Source organism: Uloborus diversus, chromosome 1 (assembly GCF_026930045.1).
Source record: "Uloborus diversus isolate 005 chromosome 1, Udiv.v.3.1, whole genome shotgun sequence".
Classification (NCBI taxonomy): Eukaryota; Metazoa; Arthropoda; class Arachnida; order Araneae; family Uloboridae; genus Uloborus; species Uloborus diversus.
In genome coordinates, this window is record NC_072731.1 from 152,929,088 (window position 1) to 152,943,851 (window position 14,764).

The following is a 14,764-nucleotide window of genomic DNA, read 5'->3' on the forward strand; positions in this document are numbered from 1 at the left end:
TCAACTCACTTTTTAGATGGTAATAAGGAAAACTAACATTATTTTGAGAAGCTCGACAATACCAAGCCCGACAAGGGACGAAACAATATCTGTAGCTGCAAGCAACCTAAGACACATCGATTGCGTTAATAAATACTCAGAACAAACTGCCTGTCTGCCTGTATTTACGTCAACATACACACATGGAAAGCAATGTGGCAATGTTTTAGTTTTTTCAGCAGTTTTGTAAATCACCTCAAGGTAGCGTATTCGAGCGCTGGAGTTGCGAATAGCCAACGTTCTTAATTCTTTTCAGTTATAAAAGTTCTTTTGTTATGTTTATTTATTGTAGTGTAAGTTGACTATGGCCAGCCTCATGTTTATTAATTTAGAATGTGCGACTAATTATGTTTATTTTGTTATACTTTTCCCCTTCACACGGGTGAGTTTTTTAATTATAATAACTCTCTTTTTCCCTCCTGTTTTTACCCTGTTGTATAGTTAAAAGAACACGTTAAATTAAGACTTTTTAGATTTCTTAAAATGAAACAGAAGTTCCAGAACAAAAATGCTTGTTTTTAGAGATTTTAGCTAAAGTTTAGTAGGAAGCTGCTGAGTTGGTTTTATAAGGGAATGTAATTATTGGTACTTAATAAGTCCTGATGCTTTAATGTCACTTCTTTACTGTGAGAACTTCTTCCCCAAAAAGGGTCATTTTATGCGTAAACATTTCGAAGAGCAATGTTGTTTTCCCAGCAATACTGCTGGTTCCGGGACCTCCCGTGTTGCTACTCTCTTTGATTTACAAAGGAGCTTCTGCTTGATTAATCAAGCCATTATGGTAAACCAGTTCTCGATAGTTTACTAAAGAGTGGGATGGGAAGCTTTCCCTGAAGGGTAGGTTGACGATGGCATTTGCAATGTATTCACTTGGCTTTCTCTCCTCTTATTAGGGTTGTACTGGGAACCTTTTTTCAAATAGGGAAGTTTTTCGATTTTTTAATTTTATTTTTATATGATAGAGTAACATGTATGAACATCATAGGTGAAAAATTTTTTGCGATACGATAAGTAGTTTTTTTTTTAATTAATTTTTAAAGTTCAAGCGCTTGTGACGTCAAATGGCATAGGAAGTGACGCCATGCGCTCTTCCGATACGGGAGAAGCCGAAGGACATGCAGTTGGCTTCGAAGTCGAGACGTAAAAGGCTTATCTCCTCGCATTTAACTCCTCGCGTTTCTGGAATATTAAATCTCTCATCCTCTCGGAAATATTCGAATATCATCATTGATGTTACTTGAGGAAGATCATTTAGATTGTGCTTTAACGAATCCGACCTCCATAGTGTGTTCAAAAGGATTATTTAATTTCTAAAAAATAAAAATATCAGCGCGCTCAAAATGTCCGTACGAAAACAAGGGATCTTCGGCGGAAGGCTGCTCATTAGTGCACTGTGACGTAAGCTCGTGACGTTTCAGAAGAGCGCACTTTTGCGCGTGGATTTTTAAAAATTCATTAAAAATCAATCACGGTGTTTTAAAATTCGGCGGTGGTGAATTTTTTAGTTTTGAGGGTCAATTAACAATATCTAATAGCCAAAATATAAACATTTAATAGGTTGCAACTTCCCTAGCATTTTACTACGAAATCTTGAGTATGATTTTTACATTTGTTCAGACATCGTACATTTTGTAAGTGCTAGTTGCCTAGTTTAGTTATTGAAATTCACTATTCAACTTTTGAAATTGCAGCAATCCAATTAATTAAATTAAAAAAAAATTTAAAGAAATAAAAATTGATTGAAGTTGAAATTACTTTACTTTACCACAAAAGTGCAACATTAAATTATTTATATCATACGCATTATTGAATTGCTTATTAAAACTGCGAAGTTAGTATTTGCGAAATGATTTTACAATGATAAAGCAAAGTTATTTTTTTTTTACAAACGCATGCGTAAAAATAAAACTATTACAATAACGCTGTCTTAATTATTAAATGGTTTATAGTTTTGTTGCATAAATTTTTTTATGGTACCCAAACGCTGGGATTAACTTGGATCACATGTGGCTTGGGGCAAACCGATCAAATAGTTGGGTGTGCTATTGTTTCCTATGTTACAACCAATTTAAAACCTAGATTTTCAAACAATGAAATTCAGACTGGAACATTTATAACTTATCCTGTCTTATATTAATAATTTGAAGCCGGAAAAAAATGCATTAGCAATTGTATTGAAAAAAAAAAACCTTGAATGTATCGTATATGTTGTATGTATTATCATTCGAAACCGACGTCTACGAACTCATAATTGAAGAATCTGTTTGCAAAATGTAACTACAGATGGGGCAAACCTAACCTGGCAGCATTTTGAAGGCTAGCAGGTCCTAATGACAACATCATGAAGCTGTCAGGTTAGGTTTACATCAACTATATCTTAAATCAAAATCGTATGCAGGATCCGACTAAAATATGGGGATGGGGAGGCATAAGCAGACTTTGTTGCCCCTCCCAAGAATTTTTTAAAATTTCCGCATAGTGCCATATTTTTCAGAGCGTGCGCCCTCATAACTTTTGCGCACCCCAAGAATTTCAAAGGCAGTAGCGTAGGCTACGTGCCAGTTCTCAGAAAGTACATAATTCTGACTACGTCAGCTACTGCTATATACATAAGCAGCAAATTGATTTTTCTCCTACACCAGCATTTCTCAACCATTCTTAACCCGCAAACCTTCAAAACCGGTCAGGTGTTTTATTAGTATTTTTTTATTATAAAAAAATCGACTCGCAGAGCCTAAAAAATTTGTTAAAAAAACAAACCGGTGAAAGTCCCCCTCCCCCCCGACCCTTTCTTCTTTTTGTTTCTTTCTCAAAAAAAAAAGTTAGCAGGAACATCAGAATAAATATTGTAATCAAAGTTGTCGTTGCTCCTTGCACGAATAATCTGTGCCTGACATTATGAAGCATATAAATATTCTTTAAGACAAAAATGGGTCATTCCATACGAAATGATTAAAATTCGGAAAAAAGTGGTGTCCGCATGGTAACAGATTTTTATGAAACTTGGTATACAGGTTCCTTTTATGCCTATATAAAAATATCTAAAATATTTTTGCTTAAATTTTTTTATTTGAATAGTTACAAGCGATTGAAAATTGATCAAATTGAACAACATTACAACATTCTCACAAATGCTAAATGTTGCATTTTTGAAGGCTTGTATCTCATTAACTATTTAATGAAAACATAAAAGTTATATGTTTTTGCAATCTATGGAGAATGGAATTTAATCTGATGTCAGTAAAATTTTCAAAGTTATTATAGTTAACTTATAGCCAAGTTTCAAAAACTGAAAATATTTCAATTTTCTCATAATTAAGCATTTTATATTTTAATCTCAGTCTTTGAGGAATGCATTAGCTTTGATGAAATTAATACCCAATAATGTGCTAAGTATAATAGAAATACCTTACTTTTGAAGTTGTATTTTTACTCCTTTGTCTTAAAAATTAGTTATAAACTTCGTGACATTTTGAAAAATGATGATTTTCCCCTTCAAATAGACACAAAAATTCAAATGAGGGAAAATTCAGAACTCTTTAAAAATTTACAAGAATATAGAGCTGTTTTTCTACTATTTGCTTGAAGAAACTCGAAATTGGTTTTTGATTTCCAAACGTAAAATAAAATTCAGAAAAATAGCATTTTCTTTGTGTTTTATGGGTCAATCCATACAGGTTCGACGGATGGGTGCGCTCAAACATTTTTAATTTTTTTGAAATTCATATCCCTAAAAGCTAGATATGAAAGATGTTTAAAACCACTTTTATTTTTTCTCTCAACTGGATCTTTGATTTTTTAGAGGTCATCAAAAGTGATTTTCATAGTCAAAAATGGGACTTTTAGTTCTTCGCATTTTGGTCAAAATCTCTTTGAATTACTTTTATGGCAATTAATTTAACGTTTTGATTTTAAAGTGCATAAATCGATAGTCTTACATGCGGAGTTACGTAGCTGTAATTTAATAATTAAAATAACGGCAACAGGTTAAAGTTCAGAATCAAATGTAAAAATTTTACTCATTTCAAAGGGGGATAACTCGCGTAGGGGACGGAAACACAAAAAGAAATGCAGCAAAAACTAATCACTGGAACCATACTAAAAAGAATATGTAACTGTTGCTGTGTGTTTGTGCACCCTTTATACTTTACAGCCCCTCAAAAATCGGAAAAATATCAAAAATGACATTTTTAGACTCCTGTAAACCAAAAGGGGATGAAATTAAAAATGAAATTTCTTAGCCAATTGAATATTCCATTCCAGTACTATAGATGTTATGCATATTGTTTTTTATATTTGGTTTGTAAAAAAGATACAGGTCTTTGAAATTGAACTATTTTGCTAGTCAATTAACACACTAACAGAAATAAAAAGTGTGAAAAATTCATTGCACCTTCTTAAATTACGTATATTGATCCCTATATAATACATAATACTGAAAAAACATTCTATAATTTTGAAAATAATTATTTTAATTTTATAACTTAGAAATATTTGAACATGAATGAGTAGTTTATACTGTATGGAACCTGTATGGATTGATCCTTATGTGAAATTACGAGAATTTAAAAAACTAGATAAAAGACTCAATGATGCTAAAGCAAGTATATCTAAACATTTATTTCGATTTTTAAAAAATGTACATTTTATCAAGTACTTCATAAACATGCTTTTGAGAAAATGAAACACGAAAGAAATGGTTAGTTTTGCTAAACTTACAATAAAAAGAACTAACTAATGAAATTTTGCCTTAGTTCAAGTTACTCTAGAAACAAAAATACGCTGATTCTAATGATTAAAATTTAGTAGCATCTGAAATACACTTCAATATGTTACGTAAAAAAACTTTAGTAAATTTAAGGCATTGCCTCATCTTCAAAAAAACACCTGAAATAGAGGAAAAAATGAAATTTTCGGAAGTTTTCGATTCTTTAAAGTACGATTTCGTGAAATTAAAAATTGGAAAGTAGGGTATTGAGATGGGGGAAAATGTCTGTCGGTCTGTCTGTCTGGCCCCCCTAATAACTTTTGAATGAATAGTTCGATTCGAACAAACTTCGAAAGATTTCGTCGTGGTTACCTCATTCCTATATTTCATTTTTTGATTTGAACTATTTTTGTTCAATTTTGAACAGTTCAAAAAAACTTAACATTAGCGCCTACGGTGAAATGCAAGGCAATTCCGAACTGTGAGGCGAATTTGCTTCAAACAAACTTTGTAGAAAAAAGCTTTTGATAAAAAACTGGTACATAAAATATCTTTTTGATTTGAACAATTTTCCGTTCAATTTTGAACAGTTCAAATCCCTTAACATTAGCGCTTACGGGAAAACTGAAAGTCAATGTAGATTCCGTACTTGAAGGACGATTTATATCAAACAGATTTTGTTGTAAATAGCTCTCGACGCCAAACTCCGAGAATTTAGGGGCACCTGACTCCGACTCCGACTCCTGTGCCTGATAATTAATCGGACTCTGACTCCCCGACTTCGACTCTGACTTCGTAGCTTTGTCAAAAATTTATACACGGACGACAAATGACTGACTCCGATTCTTGGATATTCGTCTCCGGCTCCTTTATCCCAAAATGAGATTGACTCCGACTCCGACTCCGCAGCTATGGTTTTAACTGTGAAATAATTATTGCTGATATGATGTGTTTTTATTTTCACGCTAAAGTTTTAATTTAGGTATTCAGTTTTCGGTGAATAAACTCGAAGTCATTTATGTTTCTACATAAAGATATGCGCAGACGATTTTTTTTTACAATAAAAAGTATTTTTTTAAGTTGACATTTTATTGTTTTTATTTATTTAGGTAAGTGCATTAATTCATTTAAAAAATTATTTTTGGCAACTGGGGAAAAAGAAACGATTTTTTTTTTTTTTTTGATATGATGTATTTATTTTAACTAGTGTTTGCTCAGTGATCGAAATTCGACCATATTCATAAATGAATATTTGAGAAAACTTGTATGAATTTAACTATTTCCAACATTTTTATTTCTACTCTTACTCATGTTTAGTGCGTATCTGAAAACATACAATTTTTATACGGACACACAATACCACAGTCATAATTTATTCCAATTTTGCTTTTATCTGTTAATCTCAAAATAAATGAATGAAAGGGGATATTTCGGTAATGAGGTCGTTTCCGAAATTTTCACAGTATTTTTCTACTGAAAGAGGATGTTTAAAAACAAAGGTTTTAACCATTTTTTAAATAATTTGAAAAAAAAAAATAAATAATTTTTTTAACAATTTTTTTAATTGGTGCTCAGATTGAAATTAATTTTTTTGGCATCAAATGCGATAAAATGCCACTCATTGATGCCATTAGCGCACATCGCAATTGATCATAACCCTAAAACGCGGTTGAGAGCAAACAGTAAATATTTAGCGCGGCAATAGAGTCGCGCGCTAAAGTATATCGCTTATAACGTCATAAAGATCACGCCTTATTTTCAAAATCGGACATTCAAAAAAGTTTTAAAAAAACAACTGTTGGGAAAATAAAAGTTTTTTCTGGGTAAACATTTTTTTTTTCTTATTCTATCTATTTCAGTGACTACAAGTAGTACTTTTGATTGAAGGTAACAACCCCATTGAGAAATTGGTGTGGTCGACGAATTGTTGGCTTGAATAGATTTATTTTGGATATCATGTTGTTTTGTGCTAATCCTATGCAAATAAATGTTTCCCTACTCTTTGTTTACGTATGCAAAGGAAAAACATTTTTCGCGCTGGCATTGGAAACGAAAAAATCGACGCCAATGGATAAAATCACCAATTATCCAATTTTCGAAATCTTAACGCTTCCCGTATGAAATGAAGCATCAAAACTCTATTTTATACGTAAAACTTATATGTGAACAATGTTACTCATAAAACGTCTACTATTATTGAGTAAGTTGCTTCTTCGTCATTAAAAATATAAATTTCTTAGTATCAAATGAACGAACTCTACTCGTGTCAACATATAACTGTCCATTCAAAAACAATGGGCGTCGTAATAATAGTGCAATTTTTCAAAAAGGTCAAATTTGTGATTTGTTTATGGTTAAAGGCGGTGCATAACTGATGTCACGCTTTTCAGCATTTTCTACCCTCTCCCCTCCCCCTTTGTCACAATGTTTTGCTCGTCACTATGCCCCCTCTTCCCTTTGACAGATGTCACGCTGTTTTTAATAAACGTTCCTATTTAAAAAAGGCTTGTTGTCACGTTCTCCCCATTGTATGCTCCTCTTGTCATGTCTTTCCTCTCCCTTGTCACAAACTGTTACTATTTCGTGAACCCCAACTTAAAGCGGGACTTCATTCATGGACAGCCTCTTTGTTTTCGTATGCAAAGTAAAAACATTTCTCGAGCTGCAATTGCTGCCAAAAATTTGACGCCAATAGATGAAGAGCGCCCGCCAATTTAACAATTATCGAAATCTTCCCGAATGAAATGATCCTGCAAAACTGAGATTATACGTAAAACTTCTGCATGAACAATGCTTCTTTTAATAAATTTAATATTATTGATTAAGTTGCCTTGACCTCTGCTGTTAGAATTATTAAATTCCAAAGAGTCTTACTTGATACACGAATCTTACTTGTAACATCAAAAATTTGTACAATAATAGTGTTTTTTTTTTTAAATCGTGTTTGTGCTTTGTTTACGGTTTAGGGGGAAACTGAAAAATGCACTTTTCAAAAATTTTGATCTTTCCCCTTTGTTGCAAAGTTTCTCACTTCACCGTAACCCCTCTTCCCTTTGCCACATATCAGACGGGTTTTTCATAAACGTTCTTATCAAAAAAAAAAAAAAAGCTTGGTGTACCATTCTCCCCATTGTATGTTCCTCTTGTCATTTATTTCCTCCGCCTTGTCATGAACGGTTACAATTTAATGAACACCACCTTAAAGAGGAACTTCATTCGTAGTCAGTTGCTTGCACATAGACATTCATGTACTCGTTTTTTACGAATGCAAAAGAAAAATATTCCTCGTCCTGAGATTAGTGCCAGAATGGATAAAGTTTGCCAATTTTACAATTATGGAAATCGTTCAGAATGAAATGATGCTGCAAAACTCCCGTAATACGTAAAACTTACGTACAAACAATATTTTTGGTAAAAGTAGGCATGATCTTGCCGGTAAATATAACATTTCCAACAGTCAAATGAACGAACTCTACTCGCGGCAACGTATAATTGTCCATGCGAAAGCACTGGAAGTTGTAAAAATAAGCCAATTTTATCAAAAGTTTCACCTTGAGATTTGTTTGTGGTGATAGCAAATGCAGGTATTATTGGTAGCTGGAATTGAAAGTCCTTCTTTACTCCGGAAAATGATTTATTTAAATATTAAAATCGCGAAAACATAATCAGAATGAAAATATTTTAAATTCCCGTAATTACCCAAAAAGCCTCGATAATAAAAACAAATGCAAGTAGAAACCTGTGTAAGTTGACCACTTGCGGTGCAGTACTTTGGTGGTCAACTTAGACAGGTGGTCAACTTATAAAGGGGGTAATGTTTTTTTTTTTTTTTTTTTGTCATTTCTTGCACCATGTATTCATTTTTTGACTAATTGACACTTACTCTTTCCGTTCAACTCACTTTCATTGTTTAACATTGCTTTGAAACAATAATTTAAAATATTATTCAAATATTTTTTGAGGGGTTTTTCTCAGAATGACGAGTAATGTGTCATGTAAATTTAAAATTTCAGTAAATTGATCAAAAAAAAGAAAAAATCATTATTTATAAAAATTTATTTGATATTAATAGTTCCTAAAAATTCATAGCTAATCAAAAATAACAAATTTTCCGCTTATTTTTTTTTCTCATATACATTTAATACATTTATAACCATGATGATTTACTTTGCAACAAAATAACTCCTTATTGAAGTTTGGCACACTTATTAGGCACTAGTTTTGGAAATTCCGTATGTGTCAGCTAATTTTCTCTGGATTTCTCCCTTTTCAATTAATTTTAGTAAAACTATAACACAAAGAGCAACAAACTGGACTCTCATAGTTCTAAAAGGCAGTTGAAAATGAAAATGTCCTATTTCTTAATCCCTTGCACCAGAAATACTGCATTGCAAGTAATTTTTACTATAGCACAATTCCAGTGTTGCCACAAAATATTGCAACTGAAAAAAATACTTTGTACTTTTCTACTGACACATATTTTCATTGAACAGAGGGTGCAAAATGTAATATCAAATAGAACAACAAAAGAAAAACAAGTTTGGAGAATAAAAGAGTTCTTAGTAGTTTTCCAATGTGGTTAAACTGAGGGCCCGACCAACTCAAAGGGAGGCCCAAGGCCCACAATAATTTGGAGGCCCCTTGAAGGCTAGAAAGCGGAATACAGTGGTTGACTTACAGGTTTACGACCAGTTGGAATGCATTTTTAAGGTCATTTGTGTCTCTTTTTCGAATAGTTATAATGCTATGCATCAAGTAATTTGGGGCCCCTTTGGAAAATAGGGGCCCAGGCCTAGGCGACCTGTGTGATAATCAGGCCCTGGTTAAACTTACAAGGAGGTTTAGTTATGCTGCTGTTTTATTTAGTTGGTAAAATGCTGGTCTGGCATGAAAAATATTCTTGGAAAGCTATTAAAAAAAAACAATAATAATATAAAATAATTTGATGAATTAAGTTTTAAAAAATAAACCAAATGGACAACTTACAAAGGGTTTTTACAATACTTCAAACCAAATTTGGGGTACTTTAGTGGTCAAGATAGACAGGTGGTCAAGATAGAAAGGTGGTCAAGTTACAGAGGTTTTCCTTCATTATACAAGATAGGACTAATTCCGTTCCTGACAAAAGCGGTCAACATAGAGAGGTGGTCAACTTACAAAGGTGGTCAACTTTACAGGTTTTACTGTATTTCATTTCTTTACTCTCAAGCGAGAAATGGCAACACCACAACATTATCCAGCAATTTCTTCACGCTAACTATGTCGCGTGAAAAAGCAAATAAAAATGATTTTTCACTAACTTTTAATTTCTTAGTACTGTTTCTAGCTAACATAGCGGGTTTCGATTTTCGCGCGGAAAAGCGGGAAAAACGTCTTTTAAAGCAATTTTTCGCGAGCTTTCCAACCATACCAAGTTCGAAGCATTAAAATGCATTTTTCGTGTAGAAAAAGCGGTTTAAAAAATGAATTAAAACTTAATGTTTCACGCTTCAAAAAATGAAATGAATTTCAACAATGGAAAAGAGATAAAATTAAAAATTTTGAGTTTGGCTAACTAAAAAACGCTTATAACTTTTTTTTTAGTGAATTTTGGTTATTGGACTTTGGGCGCCCTGACAATTTTTTCGTTAGGAGAGTTTTTTAAAGACCCTTCGAACCATATCAAAATCGAAAAATTTTACCATCCGTTCGTATAGAAAGAGCCATTTAGAATGAAAATGTGTTTTTTATAAATATCTCTGTTAAATAGCGTTCGATTTCTATATATCGATATATATACATATATATATATATATATATATATATATATATATATATATATATATATATATATATATATATATATATATATATATATATATATATATATATATATATATATATATATATATATATATATATATATATATATATATATATATATATGCTGTCGTTGCCGCCAAAGTTACTTAGAAAATAATCATCAAATGTTTATCTGTTTATTTTGCAAACAGTATTTTTTTTTTTTTTTTTTTTTGCTTTAGGATGGACGTTGAAAGAAAAACAAAGAAGAGTGAGGCATTTAAAAATGAAAATACTACCCCATTTTGGATTATTGACAAACAAATGCTACCGTTCAAGATTCATTACGTATTGTTCTTTGGTGGTAAGTATGCATTGTTTTAGGGCCATTTTTCAAAAAGTGTAACTTTTCTGTCACACGCCTTTTACAGTAAAAACTTTGAAGAACAATTCATTTAAAAATGCTTTTCAATTTCTTAAAAAATATATTAATTTAAACCTGCCAGCATTTTTTTAATAATAATTTTTATTTTAGTATATTTTTGGTTCACAACATGTGAATTCTCACCTCCTTGGCATGTCACACACATGGTGTGACTGTTTATGTTGCTAAATAACTTGTTTAATTAAAAGTATATACTTATTTATTTATTATTCCTTTCACAAGTGACTCAAATACTAATTGTTTAAGTATATATTTTTTTTAATTTTGTGTTTTAGTTCGTTTTAGTAGGATAAGGAGCCATGTCACACGGTAAATTCTCACCTCCGTTACCAAACACAAAATGCCACTCCTCATTAACACATGGCAATAATGACATCAAATTTTATTTTCCATGATACAAGGCTTTACGGCTGAAAATATACCCTTGTTTATTTTCAACAGTAAAAAAGTTGTAAGATTTTTGTCCAAAAACAAGAAGTTAGATATTGTTTTAAAAATTAAGTGTGGTTATTGTGACTTCTCACCTCCGTGAAATTGAATTTCAAGGATACAAATTCATGTAAAAAAAGAAGTGAACATGTTTTCATATGTTTAACGTGTGCAGATTTTAGCAACAAAGAAAAAAATATTTCCCTGAAAAATGTATCCATTATGCCTATATTAACGGCGAATTTCTCACCTCCATGACAGACCTTTTCAATGTCCTTATTTCTGGGGGAAAATAAATAATAGGGGAAATATACATCAATCTTAGGCATTCTACCAAAATTATAAATTGCCAGGATATTCACAAATTAATTAATTACTATTTTTTATCACACATTTGAACTGTAAGGATAACTACTAATTAAGCCGTACTTTACTTAAGAGAGCTTAATTTTGGTTTCCCACTAATCATTAAAATAGCTCAATTTGTTGATTGTTTGCACAATCAACAAAATTACTACTTTGATATTAAATTGGCCTCAATTTAAAACACTAAGAGTTTTTTTATTTATATATTATTTTTTAATTTCGATGAAGAAGGCATTTTTTATTTTATTTTTTATTTATGAGTAAATTAATTGGAACTTAGCTGGGCCATTGTTTATGGTTACTTCTGGTAGATAACACTTTCATGCAAGAATTTAAAAAAAAAAAAAACGAAACAAAACAAAGGATTCGAAATTGAAAAATATTTGCGTTCAACAAATACATTTTCTGAAGAATGACCATTTAGCTATATTTACTTTCAAAAATATAAGTGTTGTTTATTGTTCATGGAAAGTTCAGGGGAAAATATTTAGAGCACATTTCCTCAAAGCTCCAATATTTTGGTGAACTAACTACTACGCATCACAATAGCTCTACTTGAGGGACCAATTCTAATTTCATTCTGTCTGTTTTCAGTTGCAAACTACAAAGTTAATTTCAAGTTACTTTGACATTAGACGGCAGTAAAAAATATTCAAAATACAATAAATTATAAAGTAGTTACATAAAGAAACTTCTCAACTGTATGACCTTTCACATTTCCTACACATCAAGTTTCCGTAAAAAAATTCAAGTTAAAAAAAAAAAAAAAAAACTCATCACAACATCTGGAAATGTTTCTTTTTAGACTAATGCTCTACATAAATAGCTTTTTCAGACGGAAGATGTGGTTATCGGTATATCTATCGTCCAGAACGATAGGAATAGCGAAAAAGTTGTTGATTGTTTTTGTTATAAAAGTTTTTACGCATACCTTTTTCCACAACGCGAAATTTCGACTTACGCTAGGGGTCTTGGAACGCATCCGTCGTTAAGTAGTAGGGGTGCGACATCGGTGTCGATGTTTTGGAAATATCGATGTTTTTGTTAAAACATCGATGCTTTTAACATCGATGTTTTACTTTCGATGTCTTTGGACCATCGATGTTTTGGTTTCGATGTTTTTTCGATGCTGAAGTTTTTGCATTTTAATTGAAAATCAGTGGCGGCTCGTGCCTTGAAAAAGTGAGGGGGCCAGATCATTAGTGCACTCACTCACCCCCCTCCCGTTTTTTTTAAAAATATGCTTTTAATATTTTAACTTTCTAAAAGTGATTATTTGTGTTAAATAAATAAAATTAAATTCATTTTAAACACAGAACAAACTACAAAATACTTAAACTACTAAGAAAAATCAGGAAAAATATTAATCTCTTGTTTATATGTGTCCATTAATTGCCGGCAGAGTGGTGCACTTTCACCCTCTGATTTTCAAAAATAAAATTTGATTAATTAAGTCACAAAATGCATCACGAAAATTATTAATCTTGCGTTTATGTCCAGTACGCTTTCGTGTGCTTTTGCAGTACGCCTCCCTTGCAGCACCGGTAAGGGGCCTGCAAGGGAAGCACTTTCTTCACCCCCCTGACTTTTCAAAATAAATTTTAAAAAGCAATATGAATCTAATATTTTTAATAGTAATATTATTTTTAATCTTCCAACAATTTATTCGGAGATTCAATGGAAATTTTGTAAAATTGAAGATTTGGAAATGAAGGTTGAGATGTTCCGTAATGTTTCTGGGGATGGGGATTGGAGGAGAGACTTATTTTCAGACGAACTAGAAAAAAGAAGGAAGAAATTGTACGGCACGGGGTACCAATTAGCTGTAACTATTGAAAACTTTTAAGTCAAAGATTTCTCCTTAAAAGAATTAAGATTTGCCCTAACATCATTATTTTTTTCTTATTAAAATCTCTTTTGCCCTCTTGCGTTCCTCAGTTTTAGAAGTTTCAAAGAGCAAATGCTGTTTTGCTAGAAGCAGATGTTGCAGAATGCATAAAAAGACCTCGGAAAGTTCGGAAAGAAGAGTAAAACCTGCCGAATGTTCTTGTTGAAAAAAGACAAGAAGACCTTCAAAATTAGAAGTAAATTCGACCGTTATCGAATTTCAAAGGTACTTTCTGATTTTTCTTCTTTTGAGTTTTAAAACTGAGCAGTTTTTAAAAATATTCAACTTACCTTTTAAAAGTCTTTGCACGCAAATGGAAACTGATTTTTCATCCGAGTTGAATGGTTGAAACTTGTTTAAATTTAGAGCTTCGAATGGTAACGAACGCGACTTTTTGCGATAACTTTATAACTGGGATGGAAAGAAAAGGGAAAGCCCCCGCACTGACCTACAATCCATTTTTTTTTTAATTTCAAGCACGTCCGCCCAAAGAAAAAAAAAAGTAAAATAAATAAAAAAATTATAAATTATTGTCTGAAGAAAGTGAGGGAGCCCGGGCCCCCTCTGGCCCCTCCCGGGAGCTGCCACTGTTGAAAATTATCATAAAATTTGTTCCGATTTTCTCGCTAGGTAATTAAGTTTACTTATAGAGTTGCCAAAAAAATTTTTTTTTTTTTTTTGCACCTGTTTTATAAGCACAATGTTTCTGTGTAAAGGATGATTTTCGGGATAATTACTACAAGATAGTAGAAGATTAACTAGAGAGTGAAGCTATTGAAAGAACCTGACACTAGTAGTCTGGTGCCAGAACTTGCAATCTATTTCAAAGCTCCAGTTCTTAAAGTAAAGGAAAATCCTATACCGTATTTGATAGTGATGGCAACTTCTGTTCCATCGGAAAGAGATGTTTCTCTGATTCGTGGAATAGTCTGCGAAAAGAGAAATGCCCTTCTGGGGGACAAAGTAAAGAAACTTCTTTTTCTCCAAACTGTTAACAACGGGATTACTTATCTATTCCCCCCCCCCAAGTCGTCCCTCTATTACTTGCAATTTGTGTTTAATTATTAACTAACAGTACAACACACATTTCTTACTCTTAAAAATAATT

General features: G+C 32.1%; 1 protein-coding gene across 1 annotated transcript in view; it reads left to right on the forward strand.

Moving 5' to 3' along the window:
• Positions 1-336: 336 nt before the first annotated feature.
• LOC129222180 (uncharacterized) overlaps positions 337-14,764 on the forward strand; it is a 33,166-nt gene continuing 18,738 nt past the window's right edge. Inside the window, exons 1-2 of the mRNA XM_054856649.1 lie at positions 337-421; positions 10,771-10,892. Of these exons, the coding sequence (XP_054712624.1) occupies positions 387-421; positions 10,771-10,892 (157 nt within the window). The 5' untranslated portion in view covers positions 337-386. The remainder of the gene's footprint in view (positions 422-10,770; positions 10,893-14,764) is intronic.